The sequence below is a fragment of the Castor canadensis genome, chromosome 17 (assembly GCF_047511655.1).
Source record: "Castor canadensis chromosome 17, mCasCan1.hap1v2, whole genome shotgun sequence".
NCBI classification, from domain to species: Eukaryota; Metazoa; Chordata; class Mammalia; order Rodentia; family Castoridae; genus Castor; species Castor canadensis.
The window spans coordinates 44508329-44524264 of record NC_133402.1 but is presented as its reverse complement, the minus strand read 5'-3'; the positions used below and the strand labels follow the sequence as shown (position 1 = coordinate 44524264).

The 15936-nt window shown below is 48.4% G+C and overlaps 1 protein-coding gene across 4 annotated transcripts in view; it reads left to right on the top strand.

Annotated features, from left to right (window-relative positions):
* Ano10 (anoctamin 10) overlaps window positions 1-14722 on the top strand; it is a 189410-nt gene extending 174688 nt beyond the window's left edge. For 3 of the 4 annotated variants that reach the window (XM_020186305.2, XM_074059959.1, XM_020186304.2), the window contains one exon: window positions 14151-14722. In XM_020186305.2, the coding sequence (XP_020041894.1) occupies window positions 14151-14219 (69 nt within the window). In that variant the 3' untranslated portion in view covers window positions 14220-14722. Of the gene's footprint in view, window positions 1-12117; window positions 12268-14150 lie in introns of those variants that run through there. The other variant, XM_074059958.1, reaches the window with a different exon arrangement.
* Window positions 14723-15936: the final 1214 nt, after the last annotated feature.

Below are 15936 nucleotides of genomic sequence, written 5' to 3'. Positions count from 1 at the left end.
TGTTTCCTCTGTGGCCAGCCATCACTTCCTCCCCACTGGGACATTTGGCTGATGTGATGTACATGCATGGGGAGTAACTGGCTTTACTGAGGACACTGAAGAGGTCTGCATACTGACATCAGTTCCCTTTTGAAAATAAAACTGGTGGGGTTTGTCCCTGAGCATGTTTTATCAGTCAGGATGGGTGTTTTACTCTTCCCTTCCAATGGTTCCTGTGCCCATGGAGTGAGGCCTGCATAAGTAAGATCGTGTTTATCTGGAACACTTGGTTCAAAGAGCAGTAAAAGAGATATCCACAACCTGATATGGTACATGATTATTTGCTGCAAGAATTTTTTCTCGCCTTGTCCAAAATGATGTTTGGAAATGATATTTTGCTTCCTTCCCCTGGAAGCACTTAAGTTAGCTGTGAATCAACCAAAGACTTTGCTAGGTGACACAGAATCACTCCAGGAAAACCTGTCCATGTGCTCCTACAACATTTATTCCGTGTCCTCTTGAAAGCATGGCTTACCGATCATTCAGGGTAATAGGCAAAAACATGTATATTTTATAGTCTTCACCAGGGAACGCCAGTTAGGGAGCAGCTCATCTCTTGTGCTGTCAGTTGCTCTTGGCTGCACACAAGAAAACAGTAGTGTGAGAGAAGGCATGTTGATATCTGAGGACATGTTGATTTCAACAGCTATTAGATGGATCAGCTCCTGTTTCTAAAAAATAAAGCAGGGAGGCGGAGTTCTAACACAGTGGGTGTCATGCCTTATTTTTGGACACCTTTTGTCCGTGGCGATGTGATGCTGGATCATGGTGATCACAGCTTAACCTAAACTGTGCCCAGCATCTCTTTCAGACTAAAGAGAGCACTGGACTTGTGGGCTAAGTGCCATCTTTCTAGAATGTCTTAGTTTCTGAAAAGTGTTTGCATTATGGGCACAGAGAGGAAGCCATTGCTGTCTTAAAATGTGCAGTGCAGCTGCATACTTACACTCAGAAGCAGTGAATAGAAACGGGTGGAGCTGGGATGAAGAGGTAACTTAGGACTGGCTTTCTTCTGTGGTGACCTCAGAGTCTCAGGAAGTGCATTTTATTGCTTCTCTTCCAGGTTTGCATGCTTTTCTGTATGTGCTGTGTAGGGAGAACCACAACATCTTAGACCAAACTTTTAGTCTTTGTCTGCACTCAGAGTATATTTTTTCAGTAACATACCTAAGTATGTGATATTGACTTCACTTAATGAAGCAGAACATCTACATTCACCCATGCATCTGGGTCCTAAGAAAGATCAGAACTTTCCCATTTCCATTAGGTCAACAAAGATGAACCTGAGATATCATATATAGAATAGTAAATTAGCTGGCATTACACTGCCATCATTTTGGTAGGACTGCAAAAGAGCCTTTGGCATATGGTCAGCAACATAGCCATATAAGCCCATGTCCTTGCATGCTGCCTCTCAGAGCCCTGCCCTGATGTCGAAGGCCAACGAACAAAGGAGGAATGCTCTTGGCAGTTGACATGATTGAGTCCATGATTGATTTCAGTGCCAGCCTCCAATCATCATGGCTCTGAGAACCCATCTCAGCTCACCTCTTGCCAGCACTTGTTTGGGCCGTGTGTCCCTATTGCATGCTCAGGAGGAGCTGGCAACTGTTTGACCAGGCTGTGCATGGGTACAGACTCAGTTCCTCTGATTCCTTCTCCCAGTCCCATATTCTAATCACACCAGGGCTTGCATTTCTCTGTTTTCAAAACTGAGGTGCACATGGATGTGAAAGGCATTTCCTCCTCAGAGATGAAGCCACGCTCTGCTCTTGTGCATACACTTGTGCCATTACCCCCTATTTCCCTAAGAGGGTGAAGCTTTCAGTTAAGATTGTCAGTGACCAGTGTGGGTAAACCACACTCCCAGATCTCCACAGGAAGCCTCTGTCTGTGATTCTGGGGAGACAGTACGGCTCCCACCATGCTCAGGACTCTGGGGCCTACACCAAAGTAGAGAAGGAAAGGGACTCATCAGATCAGCTGCTCTTCAGAGAATGGCAGCTTGGTCTATGCAGAAATGAGCCATTCCAAGCAACCCAATCAGTAAATGGGCTAAAGATATGAACAAATCAAATGGCCGACAAATCTATGAAAACAATGCTCAACAGCTTCATCCAACAAGGAAATGCAAATCAAAACTACATTGAGATTCCACCTTGTTTTTAATAAAAATAATAAGTAACAAATGCTGGTGAAGATTTGGAGGAAAAGGAACACCTATGCAGTGTTGGTGGGATGTAAATTAGTCTAGCCACTATTGGTATCAACACAGAGATTCCTCAAAAAACTAAATTGAGAGCTACCACTGTGAGCATATACCTGAAGAAAACTAAGTCAGCATACAATAGAGATACTTGCACACCCTGTTTATCACTGTACTGTTCACACAAGCCAAGCTATGGGAACAGTCTAGGTGCCCGTCAACAGATGAATGGATGAAGAAAATGTGGTATATATACACAATGGAGTATTAAGTAAGGAATGAAATGATGTCATTTGCAGGAAAATGGATAGAGCTGGAGATCATCATGTTAAGTGAAAAAAACCAGATTGAGAAAGACAAATACTGCAAGTTTTCTCTCTCTCGAATATGTGGAAACTAAGGGAGGAAACAATGACCAAAAATTGGGACTATTAGGGCCCAAAGAAGGAGAAAAGAGGCAGGCAGAAGGGAGGGCCAGAGAGGGTGTTAGGAAGGATAGACTTGATCAAAGTGTGATGTATACATGTATGGAAGGTCACAGTGAAATCTACAAATCTGTACAATTTATGTGTTAAGTTTAATTAAAAATACTTTTAAAAAAGAAGAAGTCATTCCACAGCTCTGTTGAAGACTCTGCAGTGGCCTTCTTGAGAGGCACACTGTTACAGTGTTGAGTGATATCTATGTGACCTCAGAAGCTGCCCACTTCCTCTCACACTTTTCTTTGGAGTATCTGGGAAAAGTGGGGAGGGTATCTCATACCTACACCCCCTTCAGTTCCAAAAAAAATAATAAAGTCATTCAGGGAAACTTCTTTCTCCCGCATATATAAATAAGACATACTGGAGTTCTTGAAGTCAGCTTTGCTCTCTGGATACACATTTGCTGGTCATGTCATAGGATGTTAGAAAACACAACAGTAGCATGGGCTGCATGTTAGGAAGGCCAGGACTTCAGAGTCCCTACAGTTCCCTGCCCTGGCAGCAGAGCTGCAGATCTGGGGCCCAGCCTTAAGATTCTGGCTTGGTGGGGGCCGCCATCTTTCATTGAGTACAGAGAAGACAGATGTTCTGCATACTTCTGAGGCCTTAGTCCTCTTCTTAGTTGTCTTCCTAGGATCAGATCTGCCTGACCCATCCCTACTGAGACCCCTGGCTTCTGCCCAGACCTTAGGAAAGTCTCACCTTACTCACCTGGCAGCTGTCTCCAGGAGGACGCACCCCTTCCCCTCCTCAGGCCACTGTAGGGTCCAAAGACACAGCTGGGCCCTGCCCATTCTCACCGCCTCGTGCACAGTCAGCTGATTCAGACACACACATACCTTTCAAAAGGCACAATTTTTAGATACCTTGCAGTAACCTGAGTCCTTGGTGAGGAGAACTTGTCTGAGGACATGACTGCAGAGACCCAGCCCACAGAAGGGTACCATTTCCACTGGGAGGGGTTTTGTTTCTCAGATCAGGTGTCAGGGGCTCCCTGCTCAGAGCCTAGAAAACTCTCTCAGCCCTCCCTCCTTCCTATCCCTATCCCCTTTCTTGCTTCCTACCCTTTTATTGGCAGTATTGGGATTTGAACTCATAGCCTCAAGCTTGCTAGGCAGGTGCTTTACCACTTGATTCACCGCCCCCCAACCCCGAGCCCTTTTTTGCTTCTTTTAGTTATTTTTCAATAGGGTCTTGCAGTTTTGCTTGGAACCAGCTTCAGACCATTATCCTCCTACCTACAGGCCTCCCATGTAGCTGGGATTACAAGTACATACCTCATGCCCAGCTCTTTCTTTTCTTTAAAAGAAATTTCTCTCAGATTGCTCTCAGAAAGAAGATTGAAGCAGAGGGACTCCTTTAAACAAAAATTGTCTTCTGGCTCAAAGAAGTAGGTGAATACAATCCTCAAGCAAACTCCTGGGGCTCCAGAGTTGTAGGTACAACAGGACAACTGGTTCCCTCTTTTCCACAGCAAGTCACAGGAGTCTGGAACAGAAGAATGTCTTTCTGGAATAGTTTGAAACTCCTCAAGGGTTGACTCCATGCTGTATAATTGTGTTGGTCAGCAATCCATTCCTATAACCAGCACCTGAGGCAATCAACTTACAAAGAGATAGAGGCTGTTTGGCCTCATGCAGTCTTGGAGCTTCCAGTCCATCATCAATTGGCCCCATTGCTTTGGGGCCTGTGACAAGATGGCACATTATGTCAGGAGATCATGGCAGAGCAAAACTGGTCTTATCATGAGCCAGGAAGAGAGAAAGAAGAGACTGGGGTCCCACAATCTCTCTAAGGCATACCCCCAAATGCCTAAAGATGTCCCACTAGGCCCCACCTCTTCAGGTTTCCCAATAGCGCCAAGTTGGGGTACAACCTTTAACACATGGGCCTATGGGGAGCACTCCAGATTCAAATTTATATCAATAACAGGTTTAGTCAGTAAAAAGAAAAAAATAGGCTCCTAATTTATTACTAACTGCATCATGACACAAGTCTTACCTGGATGCCAGGTAGTCCCTTGGGGGTTCAAGTGCTGTGGGTAGCCCTGAGCCTACTGTCGTCACCTACTGGGATGCATTGTGTCACTTCAGTTCAAGATTTCAGAAAATGCTGACTGGCAGCTTCTTGCCTGGAGACCCGTAGCCCAGCAGTGAGAGTGAGGCGTGTTGCAGACATTTTCATTACCCTGTATTTAGCCGTCAGCATTTCTTAACAGAGGCTGCACTCAGCCAGGAGGGAGAACAGGCAATGGAAAGTCACGCTGAAGTGAAAGGTATACAGGAGAAGCAGTCATTATGCTGCTTACTGAGGCTTATTGCTGGGAGTGAGTGAGAATTAACCTTTGCGAGGGAGAAGAATGACAAGTGCGCCAGGGGCTAAAATCCATCATTCCTGACTCCAGTTTAACCCTGGCTCTTCAAATGGGCTTCTGGTGCTAGCAATTCTAGTGATACAGCCATCAGCGCTCAGGAAGCCATTCTTATCTGACCAGGGAGGGGGCCTGCCCCTGGAGGTGAACGGTAGGGTACATGGTCATCTCTCATGTAGTGAAGAAGTACAGAGCGCTGAGAATCAATGTTATAGTTATATCAGTTTTGTTTCAGTAGCAATATTGATTTTGAAATATTAGATGATATTGATAGAGGATAAATCTATTTGTGTTTATCAAAGGACCGTGCATTTAACATGCAGTGTTCAGATGGCGGGGGGTGCTGCCTTTGGGAAAGGTTTGTAAAGATGATGGTGCTTTCCCTGTGGCCTGAAATCGTGGCCTCATCAATTGGGCTGTCTCTTTGGTGATAAGTTTGGTGTTTCTGAAGGAAGGAGCCAGTCCCTCTGCAGCTACAGGGGCCTCTCCTGCCTTGCTGGGCACTTTAAAGGGATGCAGATCCCCACTCCAGGCACCTCTGAGCAGCCCTTCTTGCTCATCCTGCTTTCTGTTTTCTGGTAGTAACTGATGGTGGTGCCTTGGGTTTACAGTTATTCTGCCTCCATATTGAAGAGAAATGTTTAAGTTAAAACAAATCTTTGTTGACCCCCGATGTGGGTAGTGGACTGTTCCCTGTATGCCATTTAGGAGACTGTTTACTCTGTCCTTTTATTTTCTAAACTCTAGGTTTCTTTCCCATGCCACAGTGAAATTGTGTGCCTTTGTCCTCTGTGACTCAGGACTCAAGTGAGAGTCTAGGTACTGAATGGCCTCTGACCACCATAAGCACCTGCCTCAAATGGTCACCACTGAGTCACCCCAACTCAGGGCAGTGTTCATTTCTACTATAAAATTTAAGTTTTTGTGGTATACTGTAACCCAATAAAACTGCCAGGTCTGAGAATGTCACTCAGCCACAAGTTTCACTAACGGAGCCTAGGGGGGGTGGGGGACTCCTTCGGAGCAGCCACTTGTGCTGTGTCCACTGTTCTGTATACACCTCCTCTCCAGGCCTGATCCCAGAGCCCTGGGCTGATCTCTAGCCACCAACCTGGAGCCAGAAGATCAGGCTCTGGGATAAGGACCCTAACAGCATGTGTGAGTACACCTGGAGGGTAAGCTGGCCGTCACAGATTCACACTGTGATGGAGGGACACCTCCTCTCCCCAGCTCCCAGGGCTCCCAGACTGGAAGGGAATAGTGTCCAGAAGTCCCAGAAAACCCATCCCCTGGGATCAAGAGGAGAGGCAGCAGGTGGCCTGCATTCAGATCACAAGAGAGGTAGTTCCTGAGTGAGCATCACACCTCGTCCTCCATGGCAGGAGCTGCTGGTCACCGGGGTGATCTGGCAGCTGGGCTCATGCCTCAGTGTCACCACTGCACGTGTTGATTCCACAGGATGGAGGATGAGCAAGGAGGTTGCAGGCCAGCTCTCCTCGGAAGCAGCCCAGTCCTGCACTATAGCAGGACCTACACAAAGGGGGCCTCTCCACTCTTCAGTTTGCAAAATAATATTATATGTCCAGATCTGGTTACTTCAGTGCAGTATACCTTAGAAGCCATTTAAAGAGACAGTCACTGTCCTCTGACTTTGGGGAAAACTGACCAGAATACTGTTTTTTTACATTAAGATTTGCCAAACTTTTCCTTTTCTCACACAAAATTGGTGTCACCTTCACCCATCTTTTCTGTCCCCTCAGCCATGGTTGGTTACTTCTGTGTCTTCATCACCCTTACCTTTGTCACACATTGACTTATGTTGTTGTAATGAACATAGTTAATGGCTGTTTGACAGAAGCTCATTGTAGTTTTGTACATATTTCCTCATGGTAAGTCATAACTTGTTTTTGGTCTTAGGGACTTTGATTCTTTTTCTTACCTGTACTTTACACATTTCATTTGCATTCTACTGTGACCCTACATGTGGGTCCTAAATAAACGGGGTCAAGGCCACTTGCTCTGCTGTTCCTTTGGTTGATGTCTCCAGAGCCCTTGCTCTCTACTCTTTAGGTGGATATTTCCAGAAAGCATCTGTTCATTGAGCTCACCACATAGTCTTTTAAAGGAATATCTGTCAACTGATTTCCTCACTCATGGCTCATTTTACCCTTTCTTCTCTTGTTTAGTAGATTGCAGACTGTTGCCAGGTCCTGGTTTCCTAAATATTTAAACTTCTACCTCAGAGGAGCTCTCTCAGCAGCAGCTCACCATCATCAGCCTTCTTTCTCAGTTTGGCTGCTCCAGCATTTGTGCATTTGCCACCTAACTTTCTCATGACATTTTTCACCTTTCTTATTTGCTTTAGAAGCCTTTCAAAAAAAATCATGGACTTGTGGATAATTTTTTAATTGATTCTTAGACTTTCTGGAGTTTTTAAGCACCTATTAATATCTTTTTTTTCCTTTGGGTGGTGGTGGTGGTAGAGATTGAACCTTGGGCCCCTCCTGCACTAGGCAAGCATTCTGCCACTTGAGCCATGCCCCCAGCCCTTTTGTTTGTGTTTTGTTTTTGAAACCGGGTCTTGCTAACTTTGCCTGGGCTGGCCTCAAACTTACAAACCTCCTGCCTCTGCCTCCTAAGTAGCTAGGATTACAGGCATGCACCGCCACATCAGCTTCCTTTTAATATCTTGCTTAAATGTATGCTGAAACTCAGGACGGGTTAATATGGTAGATTCTAGAGCTGGCTGCCTTGGTCTCAGATTTAGCAGAAGCCAAATTTCTAAGCCAGGTATGATAAGCCAGAATTTAAGCGTCACCAGATAGCCAAAAATACCAGTAAAACCTCAGCAGATAGACATGGGATACTGCTGCATCTAGATCTCGAAGCACAGTGACCCAGCAGAGAGCCGGGTGCTGTTGCAGTAACATCACTGACATCCCATCTCAGGGAAGGGCATGGCAGCGTGCTCGTCAGGAACCAGGGCTTTGGCAGCCGGATAGCCTGGGCTGAAACCTCCTGAGGGCTGTATGATGGCAGGCAGGCCTCTCAGCCTCGCTGTGCCTCCATTTCTTCTTCAGAGTGTTGACAATGCTGTCTCTCCTAGGATGCTTCTGAGGAATACGTGTGTTTGCAGAGACCAAGCGTTTAGAACAGTGCCTGGCATGGAGAGTGATAGTAAATACTTGCTCAGTGCTTTCATGTATATTTTGCCTAAATGGCAAGGATCACATTTGGGTTACCCATAACTTGGAGAAGACACCAGCACCCACTCTGTTGGAATGCACATGGAACCCAGGTGGTCAGCAGCTCCGATGAGTGCTTGCTGTACCCAGTGTTTCCCACGCCCAGGGAGGTGACCACTCTCTCAGTTTTGCTCAGTCACTGTGTTGGTATCCATTTCCTTTCAGCCACCCGTGGCACTTCATGGCAGGCCTATGACAATGTCAGCAGCCTGGGTTTGGGGGTCAGCTGCAGCAAAGTAAGTGAGCTCCCCAAGAAGGCTGTGCCAGTGTCTAGTTTCTGTGGGCCCCTCACTCTCCACTGCAGGCAATTTGCCCTCACAAAGTATCTGTGAAGTTTCCTTTCAAACTGCCTTTAGGTTCTGCTTTTGCTCTGAAGCCCACATGTGCAGATACAGCAGGGCCGAAACCTCCCTTTGTTTCCAGAGAACTGATGTTTCCCAGCCCCAGGCTTACCTCACTAGCTGACAGCTGCTGGACACTTACACCCACCTGCTGTGTGAGGGGCTCCTTTTCAGTGGGGTTTGGTTTACCTGGAGGAGGCTTAGTTTGCACTGTGACCAAGCTGGCAATCTGGCAACCTTCCTGGTGGCCTTTGCGTTTCCTCCTTCCTCCTCCTGCCCTGCTATAATTGCAGGCCACCTTTCTAGAGCCGCACCTGAGGGGTGTGGCAGAAACTCCAAAAGATAACGGCCCCCACTGAGCCAGACAGAACCTTTGGGGATAGAGTTCAGATCTGCAGCCTTGTTGTGTTTTCTGCCATCCCATGAACTGACAAGCAGATGTGTAAACGTGTGTCCAGAGAGCAATGCTGACTTCGAGAACTCCAGTATGTCTTGTTTATATGCAAAGAAGAAAGGAGGCTTCCCCAGACAGCCTTAATTACACTGAGACTGCTGACTGAATTAGCAGTGGCTGCTGGGGCCTGCAGCTCTGCTGGTCACTCCACAGTGCTCACTGACACCAAGTCAGTGCTGGCCCTGTTATAGTCATAGCCCTGCTCTCCAGAAATTGTACACTAGGTGGGACATAGCATCTAAAACAGACAAAAATATGCACAGAGATAATGGAAAGCCAGCAGATAAAGAGGAGTGCAGAAATTAAAATGGAGGGTTAGGAGGGTGACAGGTGGCCCCTGTGGGGAGGAGACAGGCTAAGGACTGAGTAGCAGGAAGAAACCTGCCTGCAGAGATCAGGGGCAGACTGAAGAGCTCAGAGGTGGAAGGAGCAGGCATTTGGAGCAGAGCCCAAGCAGTGGACTCAGTGAGGAAGGGTCGAGAAAAGTAGGGGTTGGATTTTAGACCAAAGCTTGATGGGAAGCCTTCAGCACAGTGTGTTCCCACATTCCAACATTGCTTGGGCTGCTTTGGGACAAGAGTGGAGAACCTGGCAGGTGGTCTCAGCATAGGTGGATGACAGGCCTAAAGGGGAGGAAGGATGTGCTTGGCAGGCAGAGTGGGTGGGACCTGCCAAAGGACAGAAAGGAGAGGAGTGGGCCAGGGCAAGGGCCTGTGGCTCTGGTGTGAGAAGCCGCTGGCTGGCTGGCAGGGAGTTCCTGAGACAAGGAACTGGCCTGGGTTAGGAAGGTGAAACTGGACAGTGCAGGCTAAGTCTTCCATTTCATTTCTTTTTAAAAAAAAAATTCATTAGCATAAAGTGATTATACATTGTGATATTCACATACATGCATATAATGTATTTTGATCAAATTCACCCCATCAGCCTCTCCTCCTCCCAATGCACCCCCAGACCTCTTTTCCACTCGTGTCATGTTAAGTCTTCCATGTCACTTCTGTCAAGTATTAAAATGAAGCAGCCTCTGAAGTGGGGCAGGCAGGCGCATCTCCCTCAGCACCTGCCAGGCTGCCTGGCCCTGTGCTCACTGCTGCCGGGCCTGTCAAAGCCACGACATCACCAGGTGCAGGGTGCTTGTGGTCAAACTGGGATTATTTCAGAGTCCTGCTTACTTGAGGGGAGCCAGGTGTTCTTGCTGAGCTGAACTGGCCCGAGGACCCCATTTTTGTGTCAGCCACCTGCCCTCAAAAGCCAGCAGCCTGGCTCCATCCCAGCTACTCTGCTCTGTGCTTAAAGAGCTCGGGAGCCCACCAGTGAAGAGAGCCTAGAGGTCTGAAAGCCCACCAGTGAATGGGGAATGACAAATGTGTGGGGCTTTCCATCCTTCTATCCGGAGCCGCTCACATGGGGCCTTTCTGTAGTAGACATCAACTTGGGCAGTAGATAAGCTCAGTTGGCGATTTCCTAAGTGCTGTAAATATAAGAATTCTATAGTGGACTCTGAGCTGAGCCAGGGGTAGTCTCTGATACAAGCCTGGGAGGCCACAGGAGCCATCTGTGGTCTGTGGGGACCATGATGGCCGTCCCAGGTCTCCAAAACAGTGCCAGTTTCAGAAAGTCTTGTTTTGTTTTCTTTCAGTACTGGGGATAGAACCCCAGACCTTGTGTGTGCTAGGCAGGTCTCTACCACTCAGCATCGCCTGCCCTCAGAACATTTGTTGTACTTCTCCACAGGAAAGAGGGGATCCAGTTACATACCCTTCCCCAGATGAAACTGAGCATTTGGCCAACACACTAAATGGTTAGGCGCCTATTATAGTCATTACTAGTAATGATGTGAAAAATCAGCCTGGGCTTTTTAAAGAACAATTTGGAGCATGAGTGTTTTACTGATCATGAGTTGAAGGAAAATTCCATTCTCTCTTTGTACTGTTATTATTTTGTAGAGAAAACGTCAACTCTTTTATCCCACCTGTATTTTTATGAAGGTTTTAATTTAAGGGTCCTCATGGAAGCCAGGTATTTTTTATTATTATATTATTGTAGTACTGGAGGTACATTGTGACATTTGCAAAAGTTCTTACAATATATCTTAGTTAAATTCACCCCTCCACCATTCTCTCCTTTAACCCCGTCTCCCGTTCTTAGAACAGTTTCAGCAGGTCTCAATCTTCCATTTTCATGCATGCATACCTAATATTTCCACCAGATTCTCCCTCCCACATCCTTTCCTTTATCCTCCCCACACACACACTATTGCAACCCCCAGACAGGACCTGATTTACCTTCATGCCCTCCCTCCATTTTTGGAAAAAGACATTTGTTGTTGTTTTTTAAAGATAGCTATACTTGGAGTTTCCTTGTGACATTTCCATGTGCATATGCATTATAATCCAGTTGGCTCATCCCCTCCATTTTTCTCCTTTCTACCTTAGTCCCCTTCTTATGGTCGTTTCTACAGGTTTAAAAAAATTCTGTATTCATTCTTGTACAGAAAGTGCATCAACCATATTCACCTTCTTTACTTCCTTTTGTTCATCCTCTCTCTCCCATTATTGATCTCCCTTAGTGTGACCTGTTTTTTATTTTTGCCCTTTGTTGTTTAAGTGTCTATTTGTTGTTTAGGTGTCTGTTCATTGTTCGCTGGGGTTTTTGCATAGTGCTTTCCACTGCACTGCCTTTCCCTTTCCCCCACCCTGTGCGGTTTGATGGTTTTCCTTGCATCTTGTTCTCACACAGATGTGACAAACCTCATTCTTATTCACTATCTTCTTTTCTTCCTTCCTTGGTCTCCTCTACCACTCCCACTTTGGGATACATATATGTTCTGTATACATTTCTATTGTGTGTATGATATTGCTTGTATTTGTATTGGGCTTATATTCCACATATGAGAGAAAACATGTGACCTTTGAGAAGCCAAGTTTTTTTTTTTTTTTTAACCAGGGATAATGTTGTATTATCCCACATCACTTACCTTAGGTGACTAGAGAGAAGAAGCCAAAGAGCTGACCTACAACATGGCCCAGCGCTCCTGGAGGAAACTGCCAGCCCACTGCAGGAGCAAGACCTATCCAGCCTAAGATGTCCTTCAGCCCAGTCGCAACTCAGGATCACAAAGCTTCAGTGAGGCAGATCAAATTCTGAGAGGAGCAGCACAGATGGAGGACTAGGGCAGACTTGGCTTCCCTGACCAGACCACCAGGCTCCATCACTTGTCTAGGGGACAAGTGGAGGAAAGGCAGAAGTGTACAGACCACTTCTGCCAGCTGCTCTGCACCACAGAGAATTGCAGAGTCCCAGGCTGCCCTTCCCCCATGGCACCTCAGTTATATGGACAAATGGGGCACCATTGGGGTGGCTCCCAAAAGTGAGACAAAGACCTCTTAGGGCTTAGTCATTCAGGGAATGACTGCTGGCCACTTGTGTGTCCTGTCATGAACCTCATGGGCTCCCAGCTGAAGCCTCAGTGAGGGAGCAATTTGCATCTCAAAAGGAGCCCCAGGTGCTACCCATTCTGATTCCCTCCCCCTGTGCAATGCCTGTGATCTACTTCAGTCAAATTGATCAGGAAACAGTTCTCATTCCTTCACTCTTTCTTGCTGCCAAAGACATTTTAAAAGTCGGGTATTAAATGGTTCCAGCTAGAAGAGCCTGCAGTGAGGCTGGGCTGAAATACCAGTTTTCCTTGTGGGGCAGTTTCCCACCAGTAGCTGGCAGCCCCGATGGGCTGTGAGAGAACCTGGGTGTCAGTAAGAGAAAAGGTGGCAGATGGAGGGACCACTTCTGGGGAGACACAGGGCATAGAGGTTCACTTCTCTGGGTTCTACCACCCCATTGGGCTCAAGGTTACTAAAACATTGCTGCTGGGGTTTTCCTGGCAGGGTGTGTCCCTAGGCCAACATTACTTCCTGTCGTCCACGCAGAAGGAGCCCACCCCCACTGCTCAGCTGCTCAAGGTGACTATCTGGCCCTTCACCCAGCCTCGTGTTGGTGTGGAAGAACAGGTCCGCAGGCCTCTCCCCAGGGGCCTTTGGGCTGGCTCACCCAGAGGAAGATGTGCCAGGAGCAGAGATTTTTCAGGAGCAAGTGTGCTCCTCTGAGATACACAAAGGAAAAGGATTCCAAGGTGCAGGGAAGAGGATAGAGCTAAAGCAGGAGCATGGGCTTTAGTCTGCACCCGTGGAAGAGGCTTCTTCTTTCTGAGATCCAGACTGAGCGTGGCATCGCCTCCAACCCCATGTGACATGCAGGCTTCCAAGAGGGACAGCCAAAATACAGGAAAACTCACCGTGATTTTGCTGGGTTTTTTTTCCATAAGTAAAATCTGTGTGTGTGTTTTAAGCCAGATTCCAAAGTACTTAATCATTTATTCAATAAACAGGGCAAAACTATAGTCATGTTTTTGTGCACCCACAGGACAGAGGTGACTGGGACCTGTGGGGCTGGGGAGTGGGGAGGAGGCAAGCCACAGCCCCCACTCTCATCCTGTCATCCAGAAGGGTAGCACCTCTTTGACCTCACCCTTCACCCAGCAAGGATGTGAGCTGGATGGGGGTGGAGGGATAGAGGGTTGAAGAGTGGTCCTGTGGCTGCAGGGACAAGGGACTCTTGAAAGTGTGATCATTTGGAGTGTCGAAGCCCTCATAGCTGCTCTCTCTACACACAGATCAAACTGACAAATTGCTCAGCTCACAGAGCAATGACGTAGCCTCATGTCAGCACCTGGTCCTCTTTTGGGCGCTCCTCCCTCATTACTCTTTCTGCTCCTTCAGGGAGCCACTTGAAACCCCTGCTGCATGGGCATGGCTCACACAGTACAGCCATGTGCTTCTGCTCCTTGGCTCTTTCCTGTCTCCTCAATGTCACAGTGACACAGGGACAGCTTGTCTCTTCCCTGAGGGTGGAGGCTGCTTTCTGGGCTTCCACTTAGTGTGGGGACTCTGCTACCACATTGGTGCTCCCACTTAGGTTTTTGTGGTTCATCTGGTGTTCGTTCTGTGTTCTCTCAACAGCAAACGAAGCTGGTGACTGAGAACCTGAAGGAGGAACCACAGGAAGGCAGCAAGGAGAAGTCAGCCTGAGCACCAGTACACCTGACTGCCCTGTCCTGGAGCCTGCCACTTGAGCACACACCGAGAGGGCACTCAGGCAGCATTGCGCCTAAACCCAGACCCACTGCTTGGCCATGTGGTTCCCATGTGGCAGGTGCCTGTCTCACTCAGCAGTGTCACAACTTGGTGGGTGGAAGCCAGGACCCTTGGCAGCTCTTGACAGTGCCCTGGCCCCACCCACCCATCCCCATCCTGGCCCTGCCCCCTCCAGCTGCCTCACTTTGCTCCAAAGTCACTGCTATCCTCTACCCTCACCATAGCACAGTCACCAGCTCTCCATGTGGCACTCACAGTGGGTGCCAGGCTGTCCCCAACTCACCAGGGACCAGTGGCAGAGTGCTAGGTTGGGCATGCCCCCAGTATGCACTGAGTAAGGGTGCAGTCTGCACACCTGGCCCTCCTCAGCTCTGTTTTGCAGTGTGTTAACAGACCCTTTGTAACCAAGCTATTAAAGGCAACCTGCACCTCTCTGACTCCTGCTTCCCCTCCCAGACACGGACAGTGGCCCCCTCCATTCTGAAGCCACCCCCATCCCTCTGTCAGGTGGTTAAAGGTGGAGGACGAGATGGGGAGCCAAGGCTTGCAGCCTAGCCCTAGCCCCTAGGGAGGTACAAGGAAGCCTTGGCAGGTTGCCATCCACCTCCCCAGCTGTGTCCACGGGCTCCCCTCACTTACAGGCATGGCGACCCTGTGTTGGCTGCCCAGGCCACAGGGAGATGGGTGAGGCACACAGGCCTTGCTGCTAGAGCCCCTGGCTGCTCCCTGCCGAGGCAGGGCCTGGGGTCCTACCCAACCTGCCAGCTGTTCAGACTGCATACTCCTTGAACATCCAGTCTCATGAAGCAGGAGGCTCATTAGACAGCCCTCCCCACCAGAGGTCAGAATCCCTCAGAGCCGAGACACTGCAGCCTGTGGTACGTGGAGTCAGTAGGCAGCAGATCCCCAGCCCACCTGGATGAAGGGGAAGAACGGGGAGACCCCTCAGCCCAGGGGCCTGGCACCTGGAGTCCCTCCTTCACCTCAGTGATGAAGGCATCTTCATCAAGCCCATTCAAGCATCGGTTGTTTTTGGAAGCTCCAGCTTTCTCCCATCTGCCTTCTTGGTGTTTTTATGTGGGTCCTTCCAGACCTTCTTTTCCAGTGTGGATAGGTTGAGTGACTGTGCCCCTTCTCTTGCTTGGGATGTCGCACTCCACTGCATTAGTCGGTGGTTGTTCAGAATTTGATGGAACTTTCTATATCAGGCTCATGTTTTAGGAAGTCAGTGAATGGCAGCTGCCAATAGGGGCCTGAGCCCTGAAACCCCAGATCTTCCTCCTGTCCCAGCCTGGGCTCCTGTGTTTGTGGGGAAAGGAGAAAATTCAAATGGGGTCCTTGGACCTGGCTTCTGGTCTCCCCCAGAGCCAGGCTTTGGGGATCATCACGTGAATACAGTTGACTGTGAAGCAGTGGGCCCTGGGTGAACCTCCTGAGCCATCTGCTTGCCTGTGGTCACAGCTGCCTCTCAAGGTGGCCTTCCTCGGCACTGTGAGCAGGTTGCACAGCCCTCAGCACCGCTGCTCCCATGCTGTCAATCCCGATGCCTGCATCTGCCATCCTCGGTATGCAACTAGGCACAGTTACTCCACTCACCTAAGCCTCAGCACAGCGGAGAACAGAACCCTGGATGGAGCCAGCCCCCTGGTAC